The sequence below is a fragment of the Agelaius tricolor genome, unplaced genomic scaffold (genome assembly GCF_023055355.1).
Source record: "Agelaius tricolor isolate 1412-34295 unplaced genomic scaffold, bAgeTri1.0.p SCAF_11, whole genome shotgun sequence".
Classification (NCBI taxonomy): domain Eukaryota; kingdom Metazoa; phylum Chordata; class Aves; order Passeriformes; family Icteridae; genus Agelaius; species Agelaius tricolor.
Genome location: NW_027269271.1, coordinates 29,874,979 through 29,889,398, shown reverse-complemented (window position 1 = coordinate 29,889,398; position 14,420 = coordinate 29,874,979). Strand labels below are relative to the sequence as shown.

General features: G+C 50.7%; 1 protein-coding gene across 3 annotated transcripts in view; it reads right to left on the bottom strand.

Moving 5' to 3' along the window:
* MIER1 (MIER1 transcriptional regulator) overlaps positions 1-14,370 on the bottom strand; it is a 41,755-nt gene extending 27,385 nt beyond the window's left edge. The window contains exons 1-3 of one of the 3 annotated variants that reach the window (XM_071436947.1): positions 13,998-14,370; positions 13,780-13,872; positions 238-262 (exon numbers count right to left, since the gene is read on the bottom strand). Coding sequence is in view for 1 of the 3 variants with exons in the window: in XM_071436946.1 (XP_071293047.1) it covers positions 238-262; positions 12,954-12,962 (34 nt within the window). In the remaining 2 variants the exon portion in view is untranslated. Of the gene's footprint in view, positions 1-237; positions 263-12,953; positions 13,345-13,395; positions 13,512-13,779; positions 13,873-13,997 lie in introns of those variants that run through there. The other 2 variants (XM_071436948.1, XM_071436946.1) reach the window with 2 other exon arrangements.
* Between the last annotated feature and the right edge of the window lie 50 nt (positions 14,371-14,420).

The window sequence follows — 14,420 nt, the reverse complement described above, 5'->3', positions numbered from 1 at the left end:
CTCATATTTTCCCCCATTTTTCCCCTGGACAATTCCAATTCCATTTTCCAAACCTTGCCCCACACTGAGGGTGTGGCAGGGAGGAGTGACTCTAAGATTTAATTATGAAGCATTCAATTATTTCTCTGAAAGAAATAAAACCTCAGGAGGCAACAACAATCCAGCTGAAGGAACTCCTGGAAAGTTTTTTCTACTCATAGGACGCCCAAACCCTTGGAAATTATTAAAAATATTTACCTGGGCTTGAAGACTCAACAGAAGGCTAAAAAAAAAAAAAAAAAAGGAAAGAAAGGAAATTATTTAATTATTTCTGGTATGTTCAACCTGTATAAATCAAATTATTTAGCTGATAGAGAACAACTCACTTCAGAAAAATAGATTTATAAATAATAATTCATTTTAAGAAAAAATTTATAAATACTATAAGAAATTATCTATAAATAATAATTACATTTATAAATACATTTATAAGTTTCTTTATAAAATTATTTCCCAAGGTAAATAATACTTTCACTTTAGGTGTGATTGAACTCCAGGTATAAATCCCCTTTTGCACAACCCAGGGATAGCCCAGATTCCACTGCCAGTGAGTCACAGTTTAAGAGGAATTATTAAGAATTATTTAAGAGGAAGCTGAGCACAAATTCCCTGTTCTCCTTCAATTCAGGGACACACTTTTTAAAGGAATCCCAAATCATAACAAGAATTCCTTACAGAATAAAGGAAAAATCAATTTAATCTGAATCTCCAACCCAGCTGTGAGGAAAAAACAAAAACACCACCAGAAAATACTATTTCTGAGCTAGAGAAAGAAAATTATTCCCTAATATTCGAGGTAGTAGAGCCCCTCTTTGGCCCAAAATTTGGTAACCTGGTTTTTATAACCTCCACAACCAAATTCTCCCATAAAATCCTGCATTCCCTGTGCCAGTCTTGAACCCCCTGGGGGGAAATTTGCATGTCAGCCATTCAAAGCTCATTTGTTTGGATAATTCAAGCAAATGCTCCCACTCTTTTCAGGCACACAGTCATGAAATGTTTATTTCCAAGGCAGGAAAACGGAATTTTCCCCATGGTGCTCCTGCCACCTCCTGCAAACTCAGATATTGTTTGGCACCATGGATTTTGTTACATTAATTCATGTATAATGCTGTCCTCAAGAAAAAACTTGGATTTTCTGAAGGGTTTTCCTTCTGCTTGCCTCCTTCTCAACTCAGCCTAGTGACACAGCAAAGCAAAAGCTAAAACTGAAAAAAATTCTGTCTGATTTGAAGCTTTTTATATCAAAAGCTAAAATTGAAAAAAAAAACTGTCTGATTTGAAGTTTTTTATATCAAAAGCTAAAACTGAAAAAAAATCTGTCTGATTTGAAGCTTTTTACATCAAAAGCTAAAACTGAAAAATTCTGTCTGATTTGAAGTTTTTATATCAAAAGCTAAAACTGAAAAAAAATCTGTCTGATTTGAAGCTTTTTATATCAAAAGCTAAAACTGAAAAATTCTGTCTGATTTGAAGTTTTTATATCAAAAGCTAAAACTGAAAAATTCCATCTGATTTGAAGTTTTTATATCAAAAGCTCCTCAAAGTGAGAAGAGACCTTCTTAGGGAATAATTTCTCTTACACACCTGCCTCCCTTTTGTGGGAGTCCCTAGTGTATAAATGAACTCCAAAAGTACCAGAATAAGGCAAATGCAGAATATAAACACTGAATTCCTTGTCAGCATCCCATCATCCCTGCCCCTAGCACTGGGGAGCCATTCCCTGGGTCCCCTTGTCCCCAGTCCCTCTCCAGCTCTCCTGCAGCCCCTCAGGACTCCCACAGAAATTCACATTAATGGGGAAACACCACAAATGTTTTTGCAGATCGTTGCACAACACCAGGGGAAGTTTTGCTCATCACTACACCCAAAAAAGCCTTTATTTGCAAAGATTATCTTAACAAATTCCAGAGTCCAGTACTCCTGATCTGGAGCTGAATATCAGGATCAGCAGCCTGGACTGGTCTTTATTTGGTGTTTTGTTTGTCTGATGAACCTGCATAATTAATAAAATGCAATACATGATCATTAATACAAATTAAGAAAGTCTTCATGTGTTTATTGCAGCAATCTTTGTTTGGGAACTGTGAGAAATGAATTTGTAGAGAAATCTTAAAGTGTGACCCAACTATTTCTTAATTCCAATACACTATAAACATTTCTTAACCTATCAACTTTCATCATACTATATCAAAAACACCTCAAAATCAATAATCTGAGATGACCCCCTGTAAATACTACTATAATCCATCTTTCATAACTCTATTTCTCAAAAACATCTCATCTTTTGTACAAAACCACCCTTTAAAACTTGTTTTTAATTCCATTTCTCTCTCAACAATATCTATCCTGTTCCATTTCTAAATCAACATTTCTTATCTCAACATTTACATAAAAATACACACTATGTGAACCTTCTGTCAGACTTTACCATTGCTCTACAAATCCATTTCCCAGAGGAAATCAAATTAATTCAATCTTCCAGACCAGGAGAAAAGCCACAGAGAGCCTCCCCTCTTCCTCCTGGAATGGGCTGGAACCAGCACCCTGCAGGTGTCCCAAAGCAGGTGCAGGTGGCACTTGGGGACATGGACTCCATGATCTTAAAAAGTCTTTTCCAACCTTAATTCCAGGATGAAAAATTATTCCAGCAATGACTCTGCCCCCCAAGGAACAGAGCTGGATTTAAAGGCCTGAGGAGAATTTATTCTGAGGGATAAAATATTTTCCTTAGTAAACAATCAATTCTGCAAATCCCATCTTAGAACTCCTCCTAAATGAAAATTACTGAGGCTTTAGCTCTGATGTAACTCCAGGTATAAATGCCCCTTTCCAGAGCCCAGGGATATCCCAGATTCCACTGCCAGTGAGTCTCAGTTTAAGAGAAATCATTCCCATTTGAAGCTGAGCACAAATTCCCTGTTCTCCTTCAATCCAGGGACACTTTTTAAAGGAATTCCAAACCACCATGAGAATTCTTCATGGAAAGAAGGAAAAGCCTTTAAAATGTGTTGTTATTGGGAGCCTCTTACACAAATTGACACTCGCTTTGCCAAAAAAAACCCTCTTTTGCAAACATTCCCTGCTTCCCTGGATAATTTTGGCTGTAACAGAGGAGTTTTGAGGAGGTCTCAGCTGCAAAGCAGATTTTGGGTTTGTCAGTCAGTAGTGCCAGCCCTGATTTGGTGGTGATCCATGCCCAAGGGGCTGACCCACCTGGGAAGGGCAGTTCTGGGGAAAGGCCTCGATGCAGAAGGAAAAGCAGGACACAAAGCAGGGATCAGGGGAGCTCAGGGAGCCATGGCTCACACAGCCAGCCCCAAAAGCAGCCTCTGCCTCCCTGCCCCTTTCCCCAGGCTTTGCCAGTGACATCTGCCCTGCCTGTGGACTCTCCTGTCTGCACTTCCTGCCTTTCCAGCCTGGGACGAGCTGCCAACCATGTCCTGCTTCTATTTCCAGCCCTGAGCAGTGTCACACTCCAGCTCATCTTTATTAATGCCCAGCTGCAGCCAAAAGCAGCCCTGACCTCTGGCACCACTCCAGTGCCAGCTGTGCCAGCCCATCCCCAAGGTGACTGGCACCACCTTTCCAGCCTGTCCCTGACTTTCTCCCAGGCCTCTGTGAGTGCCAGCTGTGCTGCAAACACCAGTTTGGGGCTGGACACATGGAAAGGAGAGCTGGAAAACCCTCCAGGGGCAGGCTGGCAGCACAGAGGGCGAGGGAGCAGCCTCTGCTTGAAGAGTTGTTCCAAGACAAGGCCTGCAAGGCTTGGTCAGCCCCATTCCCTGCCTCCAAGGGATGGTGGCTCTGGCCAGGGGACACCAGATGGCTTTGGGGGCATTTAAAGATGACAACTTCCTGGCACTGGCTAAGGGTCACATCACAGATCCACATTCCTAAGGATGGCATGGCCATGGGACAGGAATTCCTGGGAAAAGGCCACCCCTGTTCTTCAGTGGATCTTCATTTTCTCTCCAGCCATTCCCAGGGAAGCACAGAGCACTTTCTGCCTCAAGGGCACTCACGGGAACAAGGAGCTGCCACCTACCAAAGGACAATGGGATCCAGGCCCGGGAGAGAACAAGACAAGAGAAGGAGGGGATAGAGACAATGCACAGGCAATGCACACTGCAATTGCTCTGGAACTGCACCATCAGCAAAGGTAACCTGGACAGATCCCATCCAATCCATCCCCAGGCATGGATATGGGATAGATGGACAGATCCCATCCAATCCATTCCCCAGGCATGGATATGGGACAGATGGACAGATCCCATCCAATCCATTCCCCAGGCATGGATATGGGACAGATGGACAGATCCCATCCAATCCATTCCCTGGATATGGGACAGATGGACAGATCCCATCCAATCCATTCCCCAGGCATGGATATGGGACAGATGGACAGATCCCATCCAATCCATTCCCCAGGCATGGATATGGGACAGATGGACAGATCCCATCCAATCCATTCCCCAGGCATGGATATGGGACAGATGGACAGATCCCATCCAATCCATTCCCTGGATATGGGACAGATGGACAGATCCCATCCAATCCATTCCCCAGGCATGGATATGGGACAGATGGACAGATCCCATCCAATCCATTCCCCAGGCATGGATATGGGACAGATGGACAGATCCCATCCAATCCATTCCCCAGGCATGGATATGGAACAGATGGACAGATCCCATCCAATCCATTCCCTGGATATGGGACAGATGGACAGATCCCATCCAATCCATTCCCTGGATATGGGACAGATCCCATCCAATCCATTCCCTGGATATGGGACAGATGGACAGATCCCATCCAATCCATTCCCCAGGCATGGATATGGGACAGATGGACAGATCCCATCCAATCCATCCCCTGGATATGGGACAGATCCCATCCAATCCATCCCCAGGCATGGATATGGGACAGATGGACAGATCCCATCCAATCCATCCCCTGGATATGGGACAGATCCCATCCAATCCATCCCCAGGCATGGATATGGGACAGATGGACATGGAACAGGGGCACTGAAGCTGGCCAGTGTCCCTCAGACAGCTGTGACTGCCCAGAGGTGAAGGCAGCAGAGCTGTGTCACCCATGGGAACACCCCCAGTGTTCTCCTAAACATCTGCCTGGACTTTGGGATCTGGCCTGTCCCAGCCCTTGGGATGGCAGTGGCACAGCCCCTGAGTGGCACTGTGACAGTTCACTCAGTTCAGGAGGCAGCAGCCTTGCCCACTTTATTCCAGGCAATGCCCAGGGCTGCAGGGATGGCCAGCTCTGATTCCAGCATGTGGAATGGACTGGGATACTCCAAGTGGAATGCCCTGAGCTTTCTCTCTTTCCCCTACAGCAAAACCACCTGCACAGAAGGGACAGGCACTGCACAGTTTCAGTCCTACCCACAAAACTCTTGTCTCTGCCAACACCTTTCACACTGTTTAACAGAACTGATTAATAATGAAACATCTGAAAATTTGCAGAATAATCTGCAGTGTCTACAAGACAAACACACATCCTGTCCAAATTGACTCAGTTATCTTTAATAGCTCCTGAAGTGTTACATAAAACAGCTAAAAACTAGAATTAAATTCCCTCTGTATATTGATAGCAATATGCCTGACAAGGCCATCAATTTGTTCAGGTCTTGAACTCTGCAACAGCAAAATATCCCAAAGTGAATGAACTCTCCTGTGAGTTGGGCCTGCAGAAAAGAACTGGGTAAAATAGGGAATAACACCTTTTATTCCAGAGGGAATGTGTCCCTTTCCATAAGAGGAAGGCTGCAGTCCCAGCCTGCCCCTCTCTGTGCGTTGTGGTACAAATTAACTTGTGTTAAAATATTTTTAAAAGGCCACATTTTTATCTTGGGGAGAAAATAGCACCATTGAAGCAAGGAAAAAAGTAAAACCACTTCTGGTCCTCTTTTCCAGTCCTGCATGTGAACACTTGCACAGCCCAAACCGCAGTGACATCCCTCAAATGGGATCCCCTTAATTTACATCCAGGGATTTTCACTTTTTTACTTTGGTGGCTACATGAGAAAATTCCTGTCCTTCCAGAAGACAAGGATCAAGAGCAGTGTTAGAGCTCACAGATCCCAAATGTGAACCTCAAAGCCTTGCAGCTTCTACCTCAGCAGAGCTGCCTTGGCCATTCCCTTCTGAGACTGACCCCTGTATCCAGAGGACTTTTCCCCAATGTTTTTCTTTGGAAGTTTTCAAGACCAGGCTGGAGGCAGCCCTGAGAGCAGAGAAGGTCACACCAGAGACCTCCTGAGCTGCCTCCCAGCCCAAACCATCCCACAACGCTGAGTTCTGAGATTCCTGAGAGAGCTGTGCATGTTCAGCCTGGAGAGGAGACCTTAAATCCACCCGGCCATGGCAGGGACACCTCCCACTGTCCCAGGCTGCTCCAGCCTGGCCTTGGGCACTGCCAGGGATCCAGGGGCAGCCACAGCAAATCTGGGCACCTGTGCAGGGCCTGCCCACCCTGCCAGCCAGGAGTTCCTTCCCAATATCCACCTCGATCTGCCCTCTGTCAGCTTCCAGCCATTCCCTGTGTGCTGTCCCTCCAGGCCTTGTCCCCAGTCCCTGTCCAGCTCTCCTGGAGCCCCTTCAGGCCCTGGCAGGGCTCTGAGGTGGGTGTCCAGCAGGGACAGGGCAGGACAGACAGGTGACAGTGACATCAGAGTGCCAGGACAGCAGCTGATGCCCCTGGATCCCTGCACTGAAGGACTCGGGTCCATCCCAGCCTGAAGCCCCTCCCAGGGGAGCCCAGGGCTCTGCAGTTCCTGGGGTGCAGAGGGACAGCGAGGGACAGGAGCTGCTGACAATGGCTTCTGTCCAAGGTGCCACTCCAGAACCCAGAATCCAGGCAGGGATTCCCAAGGGATTGGCCTCAGGGAAGTGCTGCTGCTCCAGGCTGAGGAAGCTGCTGGAGGGACAGGAGACAAAGCTCCCTGAAACCTCCCCAGGAGAACTCCCCATTCCAGGAGAATTCTGGAGCACCAGACCACAATGAGAACTCCACCTGCCCTACCTGAAGGACACAATTCCACATTTCCTATTTCTTTGCACTCCAGCATCTTCCTTAACTTCTCGTAATGATCTAAAATATTGTGCCAAGAAAACGGAGATTTTATGGAGTGATTGGATCCTGCTCTAGAATTCCAGAAGCAACCAGCCCCAGTCATATGCCAGGCAGCACAAGGAAACATTCCTATGGACAATTTGTGACGTGAATGGATTAGGAGGGAAATATTAATGCAGCCTGGGGCTTCTGGCCAGGAAAAGGCTCAAAAAGAAACAACTTTACAACAATTCCAGTCTCTGCCTAAATCCCTCTGCTGCGTCAGGAAGGACTTGAAGTCCTGACTGCAAGCCCACAAACATCAGTGTTTTATCACATGTAAAAAATATCCCCAAAACTCTTCTACTATGACAAAAGAACTTGAGGGGTGCACTCTTTTTAAGATTAGAAAGGCACAGTGCCACTGTATCCCTGCAATTCCCTGGAGGGAATCCAAGCAGTGCCTATAACCAACCACTCTGGGGTTTATTCCCTCACCAAGGAGGGGAAAATCCAGAATTCCCAGCTCTCCTTTAGGTTCACTGGTACCTCAGTGCAGTATTCCACAAACCCTGCCCAAAATTACACAAAAACCCTAAACTATTTACAGCTAAGATCAAACAAGGAAAAACATGGTTGACTGCTGTCAATCCCTGATTTTAATGGTGATTTAGACCTGTAGGAAACCCGGATTTAATCTATTTTGACCTTGTTCTGTATCCAGGAGCTGCTCAAAACCCCTGACTGTTCAAACAGCTCAATTAGCAAACACATCAGTGATTGTGTGAACTTTCCTGCTGTTTCCTACTACACCTTAGTTCAATAAAAACACCAAGAAAGTGAAAAGGTTACTAAGAACAGTTATCAGGTCACGTATTCCTTCAGCACTCTGTCCTGAAGCTGTTCCAAAACAGAAATCAGAAAGTAATGCTCAAAATATGAAAACACAATCCAGTGACATTCTCAACGTTTAAAATTCTTCAGCTGAAAGAAGCAGAACATTGAGGAAAAGGGAAATTTTTCCAGACAATAGGGATTTATAGATGACTTCTTAAAGCACACCATGCTCATAAACTGATTTTTTGGTTGAAAACAACTAAACTTTCAGAAATTTAAAAACAATAAAGTGCACTCAAAGAAATTAGGTTGAGACATTTAACTGTCCACTGACACCAGAGGAGAGCTCCTGCTCCTTCCCATACCTTCCCAACACCATAAAATGCCAATCCAGCTTTTTAACCCCTCAGAAATTCACTCTGAGGAAGCAAAACTTTAGTTCTTATTTCAGCAAGTCAGAAAATTGAGGAACCTCAGAGGTTCTGGGTGAGAACCACAAGGAGCTGCTCAGCTGCCTGCTGGGGGTTTGGGAGGAGCAGGAATTTTGTTCCAGCCTCAGTCACGGGAAGGGAATCACGGAACCCTTCGGGCTGGAAAACATCTCCAGGACCGTCCATTCCATCTCCAGGACCGTCCATTCCATGTCCAGGACCGTCCATTCCATGTCCAGGACCGTCCATTCCATCTCCAGGACCGTCCATTCCATCCCCAGGACCGTCCATTCCATCCCCAGGACCGTCCATTCCATCCCCAGGGCCGTCCATTCCATCCCCAGGGCCATCCATTCCATCCCCAGGGCCATCCATTCCATCCCCAGGACCGTCCATTCCATCTCCAGGACCGTCCATTCCATCCCCAGGACCGTCCATTCCATCTCCAGGACCGTCCATTCCATCTCCAGGACCGTCCATTCCATCCCCAGGACCGTCCATTCCATCCCCAGGACCGTCCATTCCATCTCCAGGGCCGTCCATTCCATCTCCAGGACCGTCCATTCCATCTCCAAGGCCGTCCATTCCATCTCCAGGGCCGTCCATTCCATCTCCAGGACCGTCCATTCCATCTCCAGGACCGTCCATTCCATCTCCAGGACCGTCCATTCCATCTCCAGGACCGTCCATTCCATCTCCAGGACCGTCCATTCCATCCCCAGGACCGTCCATTCCATCACCAGGACCGTCCATTCCATCCCCAGGACCGTCCATTCCATTCCCAGGACCGTCCATTCCATCCCCAGGACCGTCCATTCCATCCCCAGGACCGTCCATTCCATCTCCAGGACCGTCCATTCCATCCCCAGGACCGTCCATTCCATCCCCAGGACCGTCCATTCCATCCCCAGGACCGTCCATTCCATCTCCAGGACCGTCCATTCCATCCCCAGGACCGTCCATTCCATGTCCAGGACCGTCCATTCCATCCCCAGGACCGTCCATTCCATCTCCAGGACCGTCCATTGCATCTCCAGGACCGTCCATTCCATCCCCAGGGCCGTCCATTCCATCTCCAGGACCGTCCATTGCAAGCCCTCCCAGCCCTGCCCAGGCCACCACTGCCCACGTCCCCAAGTGCCACATGCACAGGGGTTTTGACTCCACCCTGCCCTGGGCAGCTGTGCCAGGGCTGCCCAGCCCCTTCCATTGCCCCAAATCCACCCTGAGCTGCCCTGGCCCGGCCTGGGGCCGTTCCCTCTGCTCCTGTCCCTGTTCCCTGGAGCACAGCCTGACCCCCCTGGCTGTCCCCTCCTGTCAGGAGTTGTCCCCTGAGCCTCCTGGGGACCTGCTGGGGCCAGGGCTGCTCCTGAGTTCCAGCTCCTGTGGGATCTCTCCCTGCTTGCCCTGCAGGAAGCCCTGAGGTTCTCAGCAAGAGGGATCAGCCCATGGAAGCTCAGGGCCATGACACAAAAGCAGCAGGAGGAGCAGGATCTCCCCTTTCAGGACCTGTCAGACCCCCTGAACCCAGAACTAAAGCAGCCTGCAGGTAATTCCAAGCTATGCCAAGCAAAAATCAGGGATATTTAGTCCCCAGTGCTCCCATCTCACCTCTGGCACACATGGCCACCCTCTCACCCACTCCTAATTCACTGAAGAACAACAAAAAAACCCCCAAATCCTCATCTGGTTCCCTTTATTTTTGCATGCTCAGTATCTTGGCAAGTGATATCCTGTAGCAGCCTGGCTGGTGCATCCCTTCATGGAACAGAAGGAACAGCAGGAATTGGCACTTCTGGAAATTACAGCAGGTACTGAGCTGCCTCTGTTCAACATAAAAGTCTGACCCCAGCCCCTCCAGTCTGGGATCAGAAGATCTCATTCTCTCACTTACATTTCACTCCAGCACTATAAAGGCTGAATTAACAAAACCCATTCTCTTTCAGCTGCTAATCAAGCTTTTCAGCTCCAACCTTTTCTTCTCAGGAGGCTTTAAAATACTTATTTTGGAGAAAATCTCTGGGTATCAGCATTCCCTCCACCAAAACCACCCTGTAAGCAGCTTAATGCAGGATACTGTAACAGTCACAAAGCTTCAGCTGATCTTAAGTTAGAGATATTTTCTTTCCAGTTTATGCCTGGAACAAACTTCTGACATGCTGGAGTATGAGGAATCACATAAAAATAAAAAGATCCCTAACACAGGTTATTAATCCCAATTTTAATATATATATTCAAAATCTTTTTTTTTTCCCTTTGTCTGTCCTGTATTCAAATTGCTTCTGCAAAAGTGAAGCAGCACTTTTGGTGAATTTAGTTTCACTTTCTGGCCTCCAGCCCTGCCTTCTGAAGAGCCTTCCTCTTCAACCCAACAAGTTCCAGAGCCACACTGGGCTTGGAGGGCTGTGTCTGTCACTGATCCTCTGCAACACAGGATCTAGGATGGTTCCTGAGGGCAGGATGAGCTCCTGTGCACCCCCAAACAGCAGCACAAGGATCTAGGATGGCTGCTGAGGGCAGGATGAGCTCCTGTGCACCCCCAAACAGCAGCACAAGGCTCTAGGATGGTTCCTGAGGGCAGGATGGGCTCCTGTGCACCCCCAAACAGCAGCACAAGGATCTAGGATGGTTCCTGAGGGCAGGATGGGCTCCTGTGCACCCCCAAACAGCAGCACAAGGATCTAGGATGGTTCCTAAGGGCAGGATGGGCTCCTGTGCACCCTCAAACAGCAGCACAAGGATCTAGGATGGCTCCTGAGGGCAGGATGAGCTCCTGTGCACCCCCAAACAGCAGCACAAGGATCTAGGATGGTTCCTGAGGCCAGGATGAGCTCCTGTGCACCCTCAAACAGCAGCACAAGGATCTAGGATGGCTCCTGAGGGCAGGATGAGCTCCTGTGCACCCCCAAACAGCAGCACAAGGATCTAGGATGGCTGCTGAGGGCAGGAATCACCAGCCTGCCACCTTCCCATCCACACTTTGGTGATCTGTAGTCCCTCCAGACCGGTGGCTGCCACCAGAGCTATGAGGAAATGCCATGCTAAGGAGAATTCCCACTCTGCTCCCTGAGGATTTCCTAAATTCATGAAATCCTGGCATCTTTGGGCTGGGAGGAACCCTAAAGACCATCCAGTTCCAGCTCTGCCCGGGGCAGGGACACAAACTGAGCTGGAAACTGTATCCAAGACCTTAAATCACTCTGAGTATCAATTTTTTGAAATCATTACTGTTTCCCCACAGAGATGCAACAGTTGCCTGGGGATGAACTCGAGGTTCTGCAGCTCCTGAACTCATCCACGGGCGGATCAAACGCTGCCCCTGCCCCTTCACCCCAAACAGCACAAGGAATTCACTTCCAAAAAAGCCAAGATGAAAGCCCTGAGTGCAGTATTGAGCCCTCAGCCACAGGAACCGCATCCAAAAGGGCAAAGTCAAAGGCGGCCAGCCCCACACGCCGGCAGGATCTCCCTGCCCCGGGGCTGGCACTGCTGGGACAGCGAGTAGGGAGTGACCCCAGCTCAGCCCCACAGCACACAGAGGGACTGCCACGGGATATTGGGGTTAATTCAGGGAAAAACGGGCAAAAACTCCAGCCGAACAACCCCAATACTCTGATGCCCACAGCAAAGCTGTCTCTCCAGCTTTGTAGAAGCGGGTTTAAAACCCACAGTTTTTGGGATCAGACCTGTGATTCCCTCTGGAGATACAAAACCACCCAGGCAGGTTCTTAGAACTTCTAAGATTAGCTCAGGACATGTTGTCCCAACAACAGGAAGACTGCTCCATTAAAGGTTTGGTTTGGAAGGAAAAGAGAAAGCAATTTAAGGGGAAAACCCCATACATGCAGGAATTTCAAGGGGAGAAGCTCCATCTGTAAAATCTAAAATCTGGACACTTCCAGCTCGCCCTGGGAGCAACACCTGTCCCACAAATTTTACTTTTCCAAAGCATACTTTTCAAATTTCCATTTCTAATACATTTGTCAACACTGCTGGAGCAGCAAAACAGCCCCGAGATTGGGATCTGGGCATAATTCGAGGAAAACTTCATGGAACATCCATTCATCAGTCCCCACTCCCCTCCCAAAAGGGAAAGAGCTGATCCAACTGGGACGGGCCAATCCAGCCCCCAGCAACCCAACCCTGCGATAAAGAGGCTTTTTTCCCATTTCCCCATTATTTCCCTATCATTATCATATTACATCCCGCAACACAACTCCCATTATCCCCAAATAACCCCCCCACTCCCCGCAAATCCTGGGAATTCCACCAGAAGGATTTCCCGGGCTACCTTTTAAGCAATTCCCCTTTGTTTTAACGATTACAAAAAAGATATTTAAAGGAAATAAAGCGACGGTTTAGCATATGCGGTCCTATAAAAACCGGGAGGCGCCGCGCTCGGTCCCGCCCGCTCCCCTCAGGCGCCTTCAGCCCCCGGGACGGCCCCGAACGGGAGCGGGCGGCTCCCTGAGGGGAGCGGGCGGGACCGCCGGTGCCCACGGGCCTCCGCTCCCCGCAACAAACTTGCGGCGCCGCGCAACAAGTTCCCGGGCAGGCCCTCGCCGCTCTCACCTCAGCCATGGTCGCTGGTATTCCCGGGAAGGGGTCACATCGCCGGGAAGCGCCGCCGGGTCCCGGGGGAAGCGGCGGGAGCAGCGGGGACGGGACCGGGAGCGGCGGCGGGGCGGGAGGGGCGTGGCCGCGTTACGCACGACGTCACCGCGCACCGCGGGAAGCGGGCAGGGCGCGTGCGGCGGCTGTCAGTCAGGGGAGGCCACGCCTATCCGCGCCTGTCAGTCAAAGGGGGAACGCGCCCACTCGCATGTAATTTAGCGCTGGTTCAACCTGTCAGTCAGGGCGAAGGATACGCCCCCTTCCTGTCACTTGGGGGATTGGCCACGCCCTCGCCTGTCACGCAACGCACAGGCAAGGCCCCATCTGTCACTCAAAGTCTAAGGCTACCTCCTTACACGTCAATCAAAGCGCACACCGCTCCCCACCGCCCGGCACTCACCGCACACGCCACGCCCCCTCGTGTGTCACGATGCCACAAGCCCCGCCTGTCACTCAAAACGCGAGGCCACGCCCCTACCCCGCCGAGGCGCGGCCGCCGCGGCCCCTCATGCCCATATATGTCATTCGGCACACGCCACGCCCCCTCACGTGTCATTCTACGAGCAGGCCGCGCCCTCTCACCTGGCAATCACGCGGAGGCCACGCCCCCTCTGAGCTCATTCAATGCCCGGGCCCCGCCCCGGCCGGTGCTCCGTGCTGAGGTTCCCGCTCTCCGCGGCCCCTCACGGCCCCCGAGTGCCCCCGGCCCCGCCCGCCGTCGCCACCGCCTCCGCATCATCGCTCTGCTCCCCCTCCCCAGCCTGGTCGCGGCCGCCGTACTCACGCGGGGAGCCGCAGAGGCGCGGGGGGTGTCTCATCGGCCGTGAGGCGAACGGGGGGTCCTCGGGGAACGGGGGCTCTTGCTGGGCGTGAGGCTCTTGGATGACACAATAACAGCTCGAGGTTACACACAACACCCGAAACACCACCCCGAATAAACAGAACAAAGATCCGGGCCCGGCGGTCGTTCACCGTGTCCTCCGTGCAGCCCCGGTGCCTCACCTGCCCGGCTCAGCGCTGTCCCCGGGCCGGCGCTGGGCAGCGCCCGGCGCGCCCGTCGGGCATCGCGGCCGTCTCACAGCGAGGACACCGCGGCCTCGGCCGTGCCCCTGCAGAGGCGCGCGGCTCACGCGCGCCAGGCGCCTCCGCCCAGGAGCCGCATCCCCGACCCTCACACGGTCCCCGCGGGCGGTGCCGAAAGACCCGGCGGGCGCGACTTTGCTGACTCAGGGGTGAATCCCCCGCGAGCGAGACGCCGCAGCCCCGCGGGAAGGCCGAGCGGCTGGTGGGGCGGTGTCGCGGCGGGCGCGGGCAGCGCCGGTTCGGTGACACGGGGCGGGGGCGGGACCCGAACCGGGGCCGGGGACGGCCCGGGGCTGCGGCCGCGAGCACAGCGCGGCCCGCGCGCCGCGCCGCCACCAATCG